This window comes from Microtus oregoni, unplaced genomic scaffold (assembly GCF_018167655.1).
Source record: "Microtus oregoni isolate MIOR12 unplaced genomic scaffold, Mior012 000053F_ref0000044, whole genome shotgun sequence".
NCBI lineage: Eukaryota > Metazoa > Chordata > Mammalia > Rodentia > Cricetidae > Microtus > Microtus oregoni.
Genome location: NW_024543829.1, coordinates 7,240,078 through 7,258,706, shown reverse-complemented (window position 1 = coordinate 7,258,706; position 18,629 = coordinate 7,240,078). Strand labels below are relative to the sequence as shown.

At 36.9% G+C, this 18,629-nt stretch overlaps 1 protein-coding gene across 1 annotated transcript in view; it reads left to right on the top strand.

Annotated features, from left to right (window-relative positions):
• Zfpm2 (zinc finger protein, FOG family member 2) overlaps positions 1 to 18,629 on the top strand; it is a 407,929-nt gene that overhangs the window by 102,150 nt on the left and 287,150 nt on the right. The window contains exon 4 of the mRNA XM_041637629.1: positions 6,316 to 6,417. Coding sequence (XP_041493563.1) covers positions 6,316 to 6,417 — 102 coding nt within the window. The remainder of the gene's footprint in view (positions 1 to 6,315; positions 6,418 to 18,629) is intronic.

Here is an 18,629-nt window from a genome sequence, read left to right as displayed (position 1 = left end):
AAAACCTATCCTACTTTCATTTGGACATTTTCCTTATGTGTGAAATCCTCAGCAAGCTTGAACTTAGAATCCTTCACTTGGGATATAGCACTGATGGCTGGAACAACTTTAAGTGCTCTAGAAGGATTGCAAATCACTATTCCTCCTTAAATCATCAAAACTTTAACTGTACATAAGTGTTTTCAGTAATTTCCCTTGCCAGCTATAATAAGATATTGCAAACTACAGTAGCCATATACTGACTATAAAAATTAGAGTTTTTTTTAAATAATACATTTACCCCTGGACTGTTGCTATGAATAATTTTAGGATTTTCTTATTGGGATCTCAAAATCATATCCAAATAATATGCATTATATTCTTTTGCTTAATTTTTTCATATTCTGGAGTCTGAAAAGGACTTTCGAGATAATGAAATACTAAATATAGAAAAACCAAGTAAAGTAACAAGGAGATGACTTGCATATTTGAAAATAGTTGTATTGTTTATATAACTGTCTCGGACAGTCAGAGGGAACCTGAGTCAGATGCTGTGATGGCTAACCTCCAATGCCTTATTATTATTTACAGTTGACGTGTTTAAAGTTCCCCTTAGTCATTGCTATAACTGGGGTATTGTTTGCCCCTCTATTTTGTATCTCCATGCATGTCTATTACTATAATTTGGCAATAAAGGCTTGATATTACCTGATTTCTCCCCCCCCCCCCCCCCCCGCCAATAATCTGTAGCTAAAACAAGCATTTCCAGCCCAACCATCTTACTGTTAGGCAAGCACGAACTCAGCGCTAAACTTTAATGTCCTCGTCCTTCAGCGTGAGCTGCAGTTTTCTGTTTTTGACTCCTACAGTCTTTTCACCAAAGCTATCTTGTCTGATGATAAAACCATAAGTGTATGAAGCTCACACATTTTTCATCTCTTTTATGACCTTATCTTTCACGCGCGGCTCCTGTGAAGGTATCCTAACTATAGGGAGCACCTGGAAAACATATGTGGTATCTCTCCTCTGATAAGCAGTTGTGAACAAGAAAGTAGATCTGTCACTTCTGAACTGCTCATTGTTAAAGAACACTTTGATGATTTAGCTGATTGCAAAAACACATTATAGGGATGGCTTGGAGCTCCAGCGACACTCCTAGTCAAGAAAGTTCAATAGTCATATTGTACGAGAATTTCTATAAGAGGTTAATATTGACAGGGACTACATGGATTAAAAGAGCAGGGTCGAGAACGGCTGTCTGCCTGCATGACTGCTCTCAGACACTGCTGCTGTTGTGTGCTGGGAAAGTGAAGGTCTCAGAACGCGAGGCAAGTCTTTAATTCCGACAGCAGCGTTTAACTTTGACTGAAAAGGTGTTTGTTTGCATTTTTGAAATTATTTTTGCTTGGCGAGGAGGGCCACTGCCTTCACCGCCTCGTCAACAATCCCTAATATGGTCTTTAAAGGCGCTGCTTCACATGCTCAAAGACTATATTTCTCCAAGTCATTTATGTTGTGCGTTATATTTCTCAATAACACCTTCAATTTCCCCCCATAGGGCTCGCATTGATTTGGGAAACTAGACTAAGAAAAATGGAAGGGCTCTCAATACACTTATATCTTTTAAAAGAGCAACAAAGGCATTTAATCTTGCAGTAGAAAACCATTAACTCCATAGCCATAATTTTAGAAATATTACAGATTTTTTTCAACTGCTTGGCATTTATTCAGTTTCATTCTTTTATGAATTACTCTCAGGATAGATATCACAGCTCCCGCATTAAATGTGTTTGTGCTTTGCTGAAATACACTGAGCTGTCTATTCAGAGGTATGTGAATAAAGAATTCAGAGAGCAAATGAGAGGATGTCAAATGCTCGCCCAGTTCCTCTGTCTCTCGCTTTCTCTCTCTTTTTTCTCTATGGCTTTCCTTCCCAACCACTAAAGCTTTTGGAGCAGCATACTGGCAGGCCTGTCACTATTATCTTGGCTAGTAATTATTCATGACATTTGTCCTACGCCATTCCATAGCCCTGATTTCAAACATAGGAGAATCAAAAATGGACTAAGAAAAAAAAAAAGACAGGCAGTGAGGTGAGTTCCATTCAAGTCAAGAAGAAGCTGGAGTTGGGTTAATATCAAAATAAAATTCTATTTATAAATTTTCTATGAGAATAAAATACTGAAACGAAAGAAGCAAGTGTCCATTATGAGTTAAAAAATGGTGTTTCTTAAGAATACTTCAGAGATTTCATATTTGATTAAATTATTTTTAATCATTTCATTTTTCATTAGTAAAAAGATTAAAAATGAATTAGGTAAAAAACATTACCATAAAAATGAGAACTAGTTTCCTGAGATAAAGTTAGAAGATGAAAGGTCCAAAAGTTGAAAAATGTGACATATTTTAGTTATTAAATAGAAATAATGTGCTGAAAGCAATTCATTAGCAAATGTAATGATATTGCAGTAGGTTATGGCAAAAAGAATGAGACAAAAATCTAATTTCCTAACTGGTCAGTGAGCAATGGTTATTGATCAACCATCTATGTGTAGTTGATTTTATTAAGTGCCAAGTAAAATAGGAAATCTTAAAAAGTAATGATTAAAAAGATTAAGTCCATTAAACCTTTCATCTTAGTGTATAAGCATAATGAATAAATGGGGACTTAATGTGAGGAAGAGAAAGTGACTCTCAGACCATATCTTGCCGTCTTTGTGGCTTGCCATGTAGACGATGTCTGCCGTATCCTTTGTTGCTCCTCTCTGCTGGCACGGATCAGACCCAGGACCTCACCTGTACTGAGCACATCCTCCGCTTCTGAGCTACACCTGGAGCACCAGGGTTATATTCTTAGATGTTAAAGTATGGTCTTTGGAGTCAGGAAAACATGGGATTTAATCTCGTCCCTGATGCTTTCCGTGTTGGGGAGTCCCCTCACTTCTCTATCCCTTAGTTTGTTTTTCTGAGGTATCAGAACACTGATTCCTGACAGGGCTGATAAGACAGTGTTAATGCAGCTCTTAGCAAAGTACACAGCGCGGAGCAGGGTTCAAGATGTGGTGGCCCTGTTGAGGTACAGCTTGGAAACTGACCTTCGGAGAAGACTTGCACCTTGATAATAGTTCTGACTTCAACAGTTGGCTTCTGGAAAGTGTGTAAACCAATATAAAATAAACACTGGCCTATTTTATTTTCTATATTTATATGCATCATTGCAGATGAGTCAATTTCTCTATTCTGTTCCTTCTTTTAGAGAACATAAAAACGACTAAAGCCTTGTGGTTTTAACGTAATATTCCATCTCAGATTTAATTTTTGTGGTGAGATATGCAGTAGACTTCCCAAGTTTATTAAGCATCTCCAGATAGATGCAAAATGAAACAGTTATAATTGTGTATAATTAGCTATTTTAACAATGGCTCAAATCAGAGTCATCAATATTTAGCCTTGCTCCAGATGTTGGGGCAAACGAAATGGAAGCAGTGCAGTCTTGATTGGGCAGCTAGGTGACATTTGGTGAAAGAACTTGGCGATTTGAAATTATAAACTCACTCAAGCCCTTAATCAGCTAAATTAAAATGTTTCGTTTTGAGCTATTCAGTAACATGGAATCCAAATACCTGCTGACGTGTTCTGTCATCCCGCATCTCTTAGACACTGGTGAAGTGATCACGGTGAGTCTGTCCTGTGCCTGATGAGGAACGACTTCCTTCACGTAACAACCACAGAGAAGATACAGCCTTAAGACTTCCCTTCAGTACCTTCCAGCACCCCCAAACCCACTCTTAGATCACAACACATCCTAGTTGGACCTCTTGCAAATTTCATGCCTGCCTTTTGTCTAGTGTTATGATATGTCCTCTGTGGCCTGCTTTGAGGAGACAGCTCCCTTTTCAATCTGAATGTTGTTTCCAGTCATGTGTCTTTAAGACACAAATCCATAATGTAGAGAAGCCTTAGTTTTTATGTTCTTAAAGGCCAACACAGTGTCTGCAACTTAAAAGGCATCATTTTAGTGACTTGGTCCTTATATGGCCAGAAAGCATCCAAGTTCTTCTGTCCTAAGAGGCATTGGAGAGGATGCTGAGGTGGGGACATGGGAGAACATTGAGCCGGAGCTGAAGGTTAATCTCTCTAGCAGTTGGAAACTATCAAGGAAAAAGGGGATCTTTGCTGGACAAACACCTGGCCTTTCTCTCCTTCTGCACTCTGTCCTCCAATCTGCTGTTACTGCTTGCTCTGGCTGATTGCAGCCAGAAGCCCGAAGATAAGGAAGCTCACAGAAGTTAGCTCTACATCTCACGAAGTAGGGGAAAAAGAAAGGAATGTCAATATAGTCCAGCAAGAAAGGTCAAGTAGGAAAGATCCAGCTCATGGGAGATTCTAAGATTCTTTGTCCTAGCTAACAGGATTCTGGTTCCACCAGCCTGCTCACTATATGGCATTAGTTCAATGTTTACTCAAAGGCAGGAAATCAAGCTGAAAATTGGATAAAAGGAATGGCCTTGGCCTAATCTATCAAGGCAGATGATGTGAGCCTCCTGCTTACAAAACCTGAATCTCTTTTTGTCTTGATAGAGGTAACTTGAAGAGGAGGGAACAGGTTGGCAGACTGAAAGCCAGTTGGTTAGGTCAAGGCTATCAGTAATTAGACGTCATCAAGCCTGCTTGTATACACAGACTGAGAGTAAGCCTTGTCTGGTCCTGAGAATTGAGAGCAGAGCATTCCTCTTTGATCTCCAGAAAATAATTGGTTGGTGTGTTTATGCTCTTAGATGCAACCTGCAAGTGAAGTGTAGAATATTGGGACAGCACTCTATTATTGAGCCTCTGTGCCTTTCTTGGGTCTCCGTGGCCTCGTGCTACACTCTCATTTGAGAATGTGCGCTCTGTGATGACTTCTACAATCCCAATAAGGAACTCACTTTCTGCACAAATCCCACTGAGCCTATCGTAGCTCCTTAATCACAGATGTCCAATACGTACCTTCGGGAAAGGGTGAATATGTTCATCAATGTTCTTTCTGACCATGCTAAAAGCCAGTCAGCTTCTGAAGAGTTTCATGAGGTTTACGGTGTTATAAAAGGTGTACTTTATTCTGTATCATCAACCAAAGCGGCTTTGTTGCACTGAACACAAAAAAGTGGTATTTTTTTTTATTCTTAAAGAATGTATTTCAGCTTTTCTCATTCTCCTTACCTTTATTCCAGGTTTTAGAATTAATTCCTATATTGAATTTACAAGTGGGGAGAGGGAGAAGCAAACCCTATAATGTTTAAGGACCAAATCTTATACTCACGTCACATTAATGTCAAGGATAGTAATGGTTTTCTAAATTTTATACCTTAAGTGTATCTTAAAGTTAACAAGATATAGTACATTTTTATATTTTGTATAGAGATTCAAATTCAAATAGATATCTGAATGACTAGGTGGAAAGTTACTATAGGATGCTTTAAAGAAAGGTAGACAGGTCATTTAAACTTAGATGTTAGCACGTTTAGGTTCAAAATCTCATAGGCATGACTTCAATATTGTTTTTGTTTGTGTCTTTGCACTGCACCTCTTGGTATTTATAATATTATAAAATTAAGATACTTAAATCTAGAGTTTTTGCTTTAAAATGCAGTTGTATTGGTGATGTTTCCTCTTTCACTGCATCTCAATTCTTTTCAAGACATACAGGGTCTGTTTGTTTGTTCCTTGCTTGCTTGCTTTTACTTTTCTTGTGAAGTGAAAGCATAAAATTATGAAAACTCACCGCAGTCATCCAAGCATACGTTTAACTTCACAGTGTCTTCTGTTGGGATGAATGGAGTCACCAGATTATATCACATGCTAGTCATTCAATTGGGGTTCTTATAACGTCTCTTTAAGAGAAATAGCACCAAGTTTTAGAAGCATAACACAGGAAGAATAGAAGTCTTCCAATAATGTAAACTCACTCCTAGACAGGAATGCACTTTATAATATTTAATTTGGTTTTCTGTATTTTTAATTAGAATTTGGAAATAAGGTCACTATGGCTTGTTTTGTATTCAAGGTATTCAGAAAAACTATACATTTCTATCTGATTTTTTCTGATATATTAATAGTAACTCCAAGGTGAGATGTGTATGCAAATGTTTTTCATTATTTACAGCGCTTAACTTCAGTTACCCACTGACAAATATTCATAGCTTTCTTTAATTTTAAGCTACAATAGATATCAAAATTATTACTTGTGGACATTTTCGCCAGTGAACTAGAAAATATGTGGAAAGACATTTCCTTACCAGATTTCAATGTCACAGAACTTTAGTCATTTCTCCTTTCTCTGTTGATGTGTTTCAGCTGATGATGAAGGATCCCAGCAGCCAGCAGAATCAGATGGGGACAAGCATTCTGACAAAGCCGGGCAGCCTGGAGTAGACACAGAGGACTGGGATGGCCCAGGTAGAATGGTGAACAGCACATTCAACCCTCTTTTACGTTTTAGCAGAATCTCACCTTTTCCCCTCCAAATTTTAGCATGGAAGGGGAGATGAGAAAATAAAATACAGACAGCTTGTAAAACTTAAAACAAAAGTTCAACTTGAATTTAAAATCATACATGGACTTGTGTGTGTGTGCATGCATGCTGGTGATATAGGAGTTTGAGGAAATATCATGATTTAAATAAGAAAACTTTAAAAACCAGCATCATCTCAGCTTGAAGTCTCTGTCTTTTCTTCTTTCATTCTTACATCAAGTTAGTCAATTCTATTTGCTTGCTCTTTCAACAGAGAATCATTTAGCTACATCCAAACTCAAATCAGACTCAGTTTGAAAGCTTGCAAAGCAGACAGTAACAATAATACTTCAGAGAGCTGTCGTTTCCGTTTAGTTCCGTTGTGAGTTACAGATGGGGCCTCAGCATTTGTTTAGACATTGAGTCACGATTCATAGATTTTTCTCCTCTGATTCAATGTGCTAGCAACATGGTCACCTTTATTAGTCAAATTAAATTGGCTCTTAAAAGGTTTTGTATTTGTTCATTTTAGGCAAAACAAAAGGCTAATCAAAATTTAATATGAATAAAAGTCATAAATATATACTTCTTATAATCACGCTGCAGGAAATAACCTTATTGATTATTGTTGAGAAGTTTATGATGCGCTTATAAATGGAGACCATTGTCTTTTAGGATTTTAGGTTAGAAGTGAGTTTCGAAATAGTTTTAGCCTTAATTTCTGAAGCAGTAAGTACCCTTTTTTTTTTCATTAAGAATGATCGCTATATTTCAATCCCATTTTCACCCTTGCATGACTTTGCAAATTGCTCTCTGCTGTGCAAGGGAAGGAGAGGAAATCCACTGGTAATTTTCTGAAGCCAGCAGCTGGAAAATATAATGCAAACAAAAATGAAGATGCAGTATATTGATTATTATGATGTCATTTCTAATGTTATTCATGATACATACAAATGTTTGCAGTCTGCACACTAGAGCATCATGCCGTACAAGACTCTGCATGCAATTTTATTATATTTTAAAATACTATAGAACCATGTTTTAAGATATTTTAATGCACTGATTTAAATGCAAACTTCTGGTATTTGTATTTTCTTGCGTATTTTTTTCTGACTTTTCAATGTGGGGCAATTTCCTTAGAATAATTGGAAAGTAATTTTTTTTAAAAAAATACCTGAACTTTATTATGAGACTTCCATACAATATGAAAAGAGAACAGGATCTTTTATTTTATATTAATAGGATTAAATATTTGTATTTTGAAAGTATTGTGCCTGTCCGGTTAGACTGGGCAGGTTTTATGTGTTTCTATTTTGATATATCAGTCACTCAACTGCTTTGGACACACTTGTGGAATCCAACTTGCCTTTCCAGTTGTAAGACAATAAGAAAGCAACAGTATCGTAAGCTGCTGAGCATGCACAGCAAAGCTAATGCCATGCTTGGGCAGCTTTTGCAGAAAGGATACTGTTGTCAAGGAAACATTAATAATAATTGGAGGTGTTGAGTAGAGAATGGTGTTGTGAAATGAAGTGTCGATGGACATGCTACAGGTGTGCTGTTTAGTTTCCGTTTAAATTAACTTCCGTATTTTACTGAATATATTTTTTATGTTGTGGATTTGGTCTAGACATTGCTGTGTTCTGTATTATTTATATAGTGATACACCAAAACTTTAATGGAAAAATACATGTCTTTTTCATGCTGATAAGACCCTACCTTTTTTGTTCGCTGACATTTGTTGGCACTTTATACCTGTATGGAAGAGAAAAACTTCCAGGTTTTGGTGACAGTTCCAAACTCAGTAGCTTGTGTATCTGCATTCCAACCTATGCCCTAGGTCAGGATTAGCTCCCTTCTTGACTTGTCAATATCTAGCTGGGAGATCTGTGGAACACTGCTTAATTTCTTGGAGCTTCATGCATTTGTAAACTCTAAAAAAGATTACAGACTCCTCCAAAACTGCAGCAGCTCATAATCATAAGGCGCTAATGATTTTTTTTCCTTACAGTTTTGCAACTATTCTGTGTCAAAGGTTTTTAAACATCTCACAGAGTATCTAAGACCCTGAGGGGTAAAGTTAGGTGGCTCTAAACATTAGTTTTCTGTTTATCACAGATCATTGTTTGAGACATCTAGAGCTAGCACTGAGCCAGGTTGGTTTCAAGATCTCCTAATTTCACACCTCAACTTCCCAGTGCTGATACTCATCCTAAGGTGGATAGTTTTCTATAAAAATAGAAAAGAATCAGAGGATGTAAAACTTATTGAAGGAATTCGAAACACAGTACTGACATCATTGAAGATGGATCAGGAGTTATCTTATTTTTATGGAGTTTGATTGAAGACGACGGCATAACCTTCCTTGACAGCTGAGTTCAATAATGAATCAGCCCTGCCCGAGAGATTCTATTTTTATAAAATGCAAATCCTCCCATGTAAGAAAGTTATCCTTTGTTTGTCATTCAGAGGAAAGGAGTACTCAGTAGTCAGAACCATTCACACCTTTGTTAACTTTTAAGTGGAGCCTAAACAATCAAAGGAAATGATGTTCGTCAGTAGTCAGGCTGTGGAGCTCTTCAGTGTTTGCAGCCCTTGTGGATGCAGCAGGAATCGTTCACGTCTGGAAAGCTAGATGCACGCTCATAGTCAGGCCAAAGTAAAAGTCATTACCTCATCATTTCAGCATTCCATACGTCTCATTTTCAAGTCCTTTGTTTTCCTTGCTCTTAAAGATGTAATCCTGACATGTCCTGTGAAATGTGCCATGCAGCGGTTGCTGCTCGCTCTTAGTCCCGTGTTCGCAAGTTCTATTCTTACGTTGTTTCAAAGTAGCGTCTCTTTTTCATCATCCCCATGAATTTTATGTTTTTCCTATGTCATAGGTTCTTCATTTTACCAACATCTCTATGTATTTAATTCCACGTTTAACTCTTCAATGAATATCAATTTATTGTGCATTGATGAGGAAGCATTCCAGCAGGCCGTATAAGGATGGTGCACAACACTGCCTGTATACCGTCCTCTTGGCACCAATTTACTCCTTTAATTGATCATAGACTGGTCACTAAAGCAATAATTAAACTTCCTTTATCCTTGAAAGTAGCCCATTGTCTGCTACAGAACTGTGTTTACACAGTTCAGAGTCAGACAGACCGTGACAATAGTACTATTTATGGCCTCATATGTTGGCTTGTTAAACAGACAGTCCTCAGTTTCCTTATCTCTGGAGTGGGTATAATAATAGCTGCTGAGCAATGTCTTTATGAAGATGAACTTTGAAACGGATAGCCTGCACAGGGTTTTTGTTCCCACACTCAGGAGGATTCAGTGTTGGCCGTCTTCTTCCTCCTGCACGTTACTCCTAGGGAAATATTTTACCCGCTGTCCTCTTAAACCAGTCAATGGTTGAAATAATGACCTTATTTTGGAAATATTGCTTATGTCTCTGTCTGTTTCATAAGAAAGTCTTCAGAGCTGCTTTGCAAGGCTGGTCTGGAGTACTGATCTATGGACTGGGATTTAGGAACTTTGTAGCCAGGTTCAGCAGCATCCTATAAATCCATTGTCATCTCTGAGGGAAGTTTGGTGACAGCCAGGCCTCATATCAACTAAGGACGCTGACAGGTCTCATTCTTAAAACGTGACTTCTCACACTTGCGGATAGCGAATAATTGGCTTCTCTTTCATAATACAAAAGAATATTACCACAAAGTGTATGTGAGCGTAAGTTTTCAAAACTGTGTGTTCATAGGCACCTACCCAAATAAAAATTTTGACGAAATGGCTTTTTGCCCTTTTTGACACAACTTTTATTTAAATAGCTCTTGATATTTAGGTATCAAGCCTATATGATCATATTGACAAAATGAAGCAAAAAATTCAGTCCTGAATTGACAATTTAATAAATGAAAAAATTTACTTGGTAATAAATTTTCAAATTATATATTATAAAACATAAGAACTATTTGCTGTCCATCACAGGTAAGTTTTTTTGGAATAATGTCATGAGCTATATAGCAAAAACATTTTCTCTGTGTGTTTTTTGTGTGGCCTTGCTATAGGTAATGTATGGCTCAGAGCAAGTTAATACTGCCTGTGGCCCTAGTGCTTACAAATCAGGCTAATAACAATAACTCTCTCATTAATGAGATTTTACACGGAAAGCATGGAGCGCAGTGTCTCAGAAGCACTCAATAAATCACTTTTAATATTGATTTTGCTGTCATGTTGGCCATTGGGTCTCGGTAGCTGTTATGATGCTTTTATGGATGTCTTCTTTAGACATTAGTACAGGGAAGTAATTTTGCAAAATGATCTTGCTCTGTAACTAAACATCATAAAGTTATGTTTGCTCTGCTCTTGTCTACCTGACTTGAAACATAATTCAGATAAAAAATTTTTAGTGTCAATACATTTTGAAAAATAATTGGATAGGAAAAAGTTAAGCGTGTGTACTTGTTGCACAGAGACTCAACATTGTTTAGGAGATCTTTACTAAGTTACTTCTTATGCTTGTGTTCAGTACTTTGAACTGATGATGCTGATCGGGCTTTTTCTGCTTTGTGTCTAAATGAACCTAACAAGTCGGGAGCTGTTTTGCATCTTGTGGAATGCTAGCTTGAAGACCACTGTGAGACAGAAGCACCCGCCTCATGATATAGGTCCCCCATCCCCAACCCCCACCTCTTTACAGTCCAAAGAAGGGCTCGAAGATTACAGTTCTGATCTCGTTTTCTTTTTGATTGGGAAAATGTGGTAGATATAAGATCTGGGAAATGCCATTTGAAGAAAATGAACAGACACCTATGAAACATAGTTAAGCACAGATACAGTCTGACAGTAAGAAGAATATGGTGAGAAGTGGGGGAAATGGTGGAGCCACTGTGTGTTCCGCTGACAGAGAATTGGTATTATCTCTGTTATCAGATAATACAGTTATCATTAATTTTCACATTTGCATTTCAATCTTTGGAAGGAAATGACTCTTGCCGGATGAAGATAAGAGCTCTGTACCACTATAATGAACCATCATTTTATCCCAAGGCTTTGTGTCCATATGAAAATGAGGCAAGGGGAAGAGAGAGAGAGAGAGAGAGAGAGAGAGAATAATTGTATACAGAGAGGCTCAAAAATATTGTTACAACTTGTCAAAAATTCCTGCAGACTTTTGAGTCTTCCGTGAAACAAGAGGGGGTAAAAATAAATCTTCTGTGTGCACTTAAGTGGATCTCGGATTAGCGATGAAAGCCTGACTCCGTGGAGCCGAGTGCCACGTGGACATAGGGTGATGTTCTCTTCATCTTTTCTGCTCCCTACAGTTTGCACTCTCACACAGAATGAGGCCATGCATAAATTAAAAACAAACAAAAAATAGCAAAGATAGGTTGCACGACTGCTTGGAAACACACTTACTAGGCTGTGAAGAACTGCATTGAAAGTACCATTGACTTATCACAATTTTTACCAGAGCTATGTGAGAATACAAAATAAGAATATTTTGATAATGACTTATTTTAAATTTGGTTAGCACCTAATTTGTTTATACAAGTTTAATTCAGAAATTCAAGCTAAAAGATGACTAATTAAAATTTAATTTTCTTTAGGCAAACTTTTTTTTTTTGCAAAGACCTTTCCCTAAAACACATCATAGAAAACAGATAGTCTTCATTTCATAACTATATCAAAGTTCCTGTATATGATAGCAAATTCCTCCTTTGAATTCTATGCTTTTGCATGAATGATAGATTCCCTCCTTTTGCAGTAGAAATTGCTTAATTAAAGTATAAATCTTACCCTATCATTAAAATTTACAAATCGATGTTCTTGCCAGTTTAGTTCTGTCTCCCTGAAACTACTGGACTAAAGTTTCAAACTCTGACACTCAGCGGGTGGTGTCCTTTACGACGAGAATTGTTGAGGAAATGAATAATTGATGTAGTTGGGGTCATAGAGGAGAAGGAGAATTAATTTAATCTATGTCCTTTTAAGATGTAGAACTGTAGGGGCAGGTGTAGAGACAGGCAGATGTACAGACAAACACACACACATACACACAGGCATGTGTACACCCACATGCACACAGAATACACACATGTGAGCACATTTACATACACCTGTACATACACACATACACACACAAGCACACACACATACACCCATGTATGTGCACATATACACACCTGTACACACACACATACACACACACCTCTGTATTATATGGGGATGAAGGGAGAGTTGTAGGTGGTTCTTCTATATGATACGTAATGCCAAAGATTGCTAATATACCTGGCGAAAGCTCAAGGGGATTTGTGGGATTCAGATTTTAGTGGGAACTAACCCTGCCAGTACATCGTTGATGAGCATGTAGCTTTCAAAACTGTAGGACACTATATTACGTTATTTAAGCTACCCAAGTTTTGGGACTTTGTTATGGTTACCCTAGCCATACACACTCCTAGAAAATTCACAGAGGCATGTGATTAGAGAGGAACCCTGTGGGAAGTGACCAACATGTTTGGCAATGCTGCTTGCTGCACATTTTCCTTAATTGACTTAGAGTATCTTCAAAATAAGTACATCCATTTTGATCAAAACTATGTATGTAGCCCCTGAAAAGCACAAAAAAGAAACATCATTGACAAGGTAGGTGTGCTGTCACTTGAAGTGCTTAGGGGTATACCCTAAAGTTCCTGCAGGAAGCTCAACTTCCATTGTCTTGGTAGTGCTTGTACATCAGTCCATTCTAATGAGACCAGGATTGTCTGGATGGTTTACACAGGGGAAACGCCAGTCCCTGAGAAGTCTCAGCAGAAGCCTGGAGGCAGAGCAGTCCTCAGGGGAACACCAGGGACTCCTCAGAGGAGTTGAGGAAAGCAAGGACTGCTGGGTTCCTTTTCAGAAGGAGGGAAGGGTGCCAGATTCCTGCCATGGAGAGCTGTTAACGCTGGGACTAAATTCAGTGGCATGTAGAGATTTGAGATTTTCACTAGGAAAATCAAGACAGATTTAAGTGAAAGGGAGAAGGGGAGGACATGGAATCGAATATAGTAAACAGCCATTACATTACCAAGTGTTCTTGGTAAATGTCTGGGCTTCTTTGAAAATATTCATTCACAGTAAAGTCCTTCATTACTTCTGCCTAAAAAAATTCCTGAACGTCAGAATTTAGAGGTGTGTTTCCTATATTTTACCTGTATATGCATATATATATATATATATATAGTATCACATTGTTTAATATAAGTACTTGTTCCTGTATTATTTATTTTGAATCAATTATTTATTATTTGTCATTGATTATTTTAGAGTTGATTTTGATCTATTGCCCCTGCTATGTATTTCGACCACATTTCTTTTATTTTTAAATTTTACAACTTCAGTCTTAATTTTTCAATATAGTTGGTTTGTCAGTGTATCAGTTTTTATAATTTCAAAGTAATTAATATAAATTTGGTGATACTGTACTACATAATAATGTACTAGATACTTTAAATGGATTAGAGGTATGCATTCTTTCATACAAGGAGATAACCATTATGTTATCCTTTGTATTTTTAAAATACTTTAAAATGACAAGAGTGCTTTAGATCTTGGTGATCCTGTTTTTGCCTTTATAACAAGTTTCAAGTCTTGTTCTTGAAGTGATACCTGAACTCATGGGTCATTCAGTCATGAGTAGCGTTGACATATGCATACGAGCTATTTTGCTTCTTCCCCTATACTTTGCAGACCTACACTAGTTCATTAATTTAGTTCTTGAAGAAGAACCCTGTGTCAGACTCCAAGACAAAAAATAACAGACATAACATTATATTTATCAAAGCTCAGATCCCAAGGGCTAAGACAGATTTGGTGACTAAAGTACAGAGCTGTTAATGTGGTCGTTCCTATAGGAGTGGCCTCCATAGACTCACATGTTTGAATGCTTGACCCATAGTGAGTGGCACTATTAGCAGTTGTGACCTTCTTGTTGGAGGAAGTGTGTCACTTGGGGGGTAGATTTTGACATCCCATATGCTCAAGTTACTCCCAGTATGGTACACAGTCTTCTGTTGCCTGTGGATCCAGATACAGAACTCCCAGCTCCTTTTCCAGCACCATGTCTGCCTGCATGCTACCATGTCCTGCCATGATGATAGTGGACTCAATCTTTGAAACTGTAAGCCAGCCAATTAAATATTATCCTTCATAAGATTTGTTGTTGTCATGGTGTCTCTTGATACAAGTGTGTATAGTGTGCAATGGTAACAGAAGTAGAAGAAGGTCCCCTGGTGCCAACAAATACCAATGATAATGAAGGTGCTAATGGAGCTTCTTTTTTTCTTCTGGAGGGAGGATCAGAAAGGACTGCTGGTGCTGATGGTACGATGTGATGCTGATTCAAGGATACATGCAGTGATGACCCCTTTATTTGGTTCTACAGGAAGTGATATATTCTTCTTGGGCCCACTTGAATTGTAATTGATAAATCAAATAAATTTAAATGTGAATTACAATTCCCACATGTGTGATAATCGTGTGTCAGCTTCAGACAGAGCTATTTATAAAGGGACTAACTGACTAGTCTTGCTAGAAGTCTGTCTGATGAAGAAGGGAAACTGTATCTTTAAGCCACACAGGGATCCCAGATGTAAGCAAGAGGCTGTTTGCTAAAACCTTTCTATTTGTAAGCTACTAAGACAAATGGAATGGTTTGGTAAAAGTCAGTTAAGGAATCACGATGAAATCTAAATGTAGCTTATGGTATCACCTGGAAATCAAGGTGCCTAGCAGAGCCTCAGGTTCGAGGCTGATGACACATGGTATTGGAAAGCAAGGGTGGTTCTTACAGTTCCGTAGAGAGGGTGAAGGGAATCCAGAGGGGAAGCCCTTGGAGAGAGTGTGAGTGTATTGCAGACACCAGAGATTTTGGCAAAACTCCAATGGCAAAATTCGTCTTATTCTAGATGGACTTAAATATGAAATAATGTATGCTTTTGATTTCTAAATGTTAGCATAGTGTCACATATAAGAAAACAACTAAAAGAACGCAGTGACCTCCAAGCCTAAGTTTATATGTGAATAAAGGCACTAACAACTAAGTTTGTTGTTTTCTCATGGCACTAACACAAAGGCGGTTACTTCCCCTAACTCCCTGTGTACAAAGTAGCAGACCTTCCTGATTGAATGAACATTTAACAAATTCTCTTTTTTTTTCATTAACATTATCATAATATTGGCACATTTATGAACATTGTATATCACAGGAACTGAATCCAATAAAACAAATATATTGTAATAAGAACAGAGGCATGTTATTTCTTATAGAATTAAGTAGGTTGCAAGCCACGGTGTATAGGAGGTTTGTTTTTTTTTATAAACTGTGCATTGTGTAGCTGTATATTTTAGCTATACTTTCATGTCAAAACAAGAGAGGGAGAAAAGCAAGTTAAAAGGAAAGAATAAAGCAAGAGGTATATTCTGTGTCATCTCCACACTGTTTTCCCTTTAAACAGGTTACTCTAGAAAATTACCGTATTCTTCATTCTAGGATATTTTATATTACCCTGTAAATTGAATAAAAAGAGGGAACTGGGCTCCTGAGCAATAACTACAGTAATGTGATTAAAGCAACAGTTATTTAATAGGATAGTAAATAAGATATTTAAAAAATCATAGCCCATCATTTCTAATACCATAACTAAAGAGAACAAATATTTGTTTGCTTGTTATAGTAGTGGTCAGTTAAGTGAGCCTTATAGTAGAAAATCTAAGGCAGGCAGTAGCAAGGGAGTAGCTACACACTGTGTTGGGGAGCCCTTTGTCACTGGTCATAGGTGGTGTCAGAGTTATGCAGAGGAATACGTTAGGGAAAAATTTGCATATGTAAATGTGACTGTGTGTGTTTTCTTTCACCAAGCTAAGTTTAAGCAATGTTTTTCATTGTTATATGAACAAAATAAAACATATTTATTCTCTAAAAAAGTTGTTTTTAGTGAAGACAAAGTTTTAACTATTTCAAGATATGAAAGATAATGATTTAATTTACATATTTCCTTAAATATAAAAATAATTGTATTTTTTTCTTAGTAGCTTTTTACATTCTCATAAATGATGTATAATGCAGGAAAAAGATGTATTGATTATGTTAGACATTTTTAAAAGAGTACAAATTATTCATTCATGTAAAACAATAATTAGAATTGTTTGGCAATAATTAATTGCCATACAATTAAAATTAATAATAATTAATTTTCCATAGAATGGGAGTATTTCTGAAAATGTGAGGGAATTATTCTATGAACTCACATAGCTTAGCCTACCATTCCTCACTAGCAATCCATAATTAATATATATCGAACACTTTAGCATACTTCATAAGAAAATAGAGGTTGTGAATTAACACATCCTTCTGAATTTTATTAATTCTTCACTTTTAAAAAGAAGCAATGAAATGACAGAAGTAGATGTGATGCCTAATATTTCTTGTGTTGTTGTTCTCTCCTGGACCACTGAGGATGAGAACTAGGAGCATCTCCTTGGTGAAGACCACATAGCCCATAAACATGATAATTAATTAAATTAGGCAATTTGTCAAAGTCTTGGAACCCCTGAGCTATGGAGAAGAATGGGAGAGACTTATGTGCCTATGTAAGAGTGTATGTATATGTTCACGTGTGCCTGTGTGTCAGTGTGTGTGTGTGTGTGTGTGTGTGTGTGTGTGTGTGACAGTCTTTTTTTTGTTCTTGTGATAAAAGACTCCAACAAAAGCAATGCAAGGAGGGAATGACTTGTCTTAAGTAACAGTTTTAAGTAGTGCCCTTTATGGTAGGGAATTCGAGGAGTTGGAGTTAGTTGGCTTCATCCCATCCACAATCCAAAATCAAAAAGTGATGTGTGCTACTGCTCAGACCACATTTTACTGAGTCTTGCTTCCCTGCCCACAGTTAAAATAGGTTTTCCCATGTCAGGGAAAATATTCCAAACAATGCCTCCCAGCATCTACATCATTCCCCGATGATGCTCATGCTGCCTGCCCCATGGCATATCTAGATACAAAATCATCAACAACATTAATCATTACACTTCATTTAGTTTTATTAGTTTGTATTTATTTACTTTGGGGACAGGATTTCTCTCTTGTTGTCCTCAAACTCACCAGATTGATCTTGAAATCACAACAATATTCTTCAATCAACCTTCTAAGTACCGGGCTTATAGGTGTGATTCCCTGCTCATCTAGTTTATAGTACTTAAAGTGGACAACTTAGTGTGAGGTTTTTTAAATTATATTTCTCAAGTTTCACAGTCATGACTAATATCTACTTTTTAATTTATAGATCCCTATTCATTCATTTCCTATATTAAAGATGTGAGATTTGTCTTTTCTGGAAACTTCCAATCAATGAGGTAGATAACTACGTTTTCCATAAGCTTTCTCATCTCCAGAATGGGGGAGCCATATCCTTACTCTGAAGGAGTGTGTACTCCAGAAGTAATAACTGAGAAATGTGTCTCATAGAGCAAATGCTGTCCAAGTGATTTCAGCACGGAGAAATGATGATCAACATCTTCATTCTTATCTCTAGATATTTTTTTCTGTCTAAATTCATCCTGAATCTTCATCTTCTCCTTTTGATGTCTTTAAATATTGAATGCCAGAGAAATAATGAGCCCACTTATGTCTGTTTTGTTCTGAAAATTAGGGTCTTAACTTCCTTGATTAGAACAAGAAAGAATTTACTCCAGCATTTCAGAGGAGTTTAAAAATCTACAAAATTTTAGGTGAAAATAATTCAGTCATTTCTGTTTACATTCAGCCTTGTTGCACAATGGATTTGTGATGACTTAGTAAACATGAAATATAAAATGAAATAGAAATAATTAAAGTAGATGAAAGGAAACATGGGAGAGAATATAAGAGAAGCAAGGGTTGTCTTGTTATATGTGTCGCTAAGCTAGAGTCTTTTAATAGTTCTTCAAATTTACTTCAAAGAAAACTACAAGCTTCTTTTCAAAGATGTCTTTGTATTGATTTTTAAATATTCAATATGATTGTTAACTATGTTTTTAAAATTATAATAAACTTTTTTAAAGGATATATATTTATTTTTATTGATCTTGCCATAATAACAGCCATAATATTCCTCTAAACACACTATTAAAGGAATAGTTG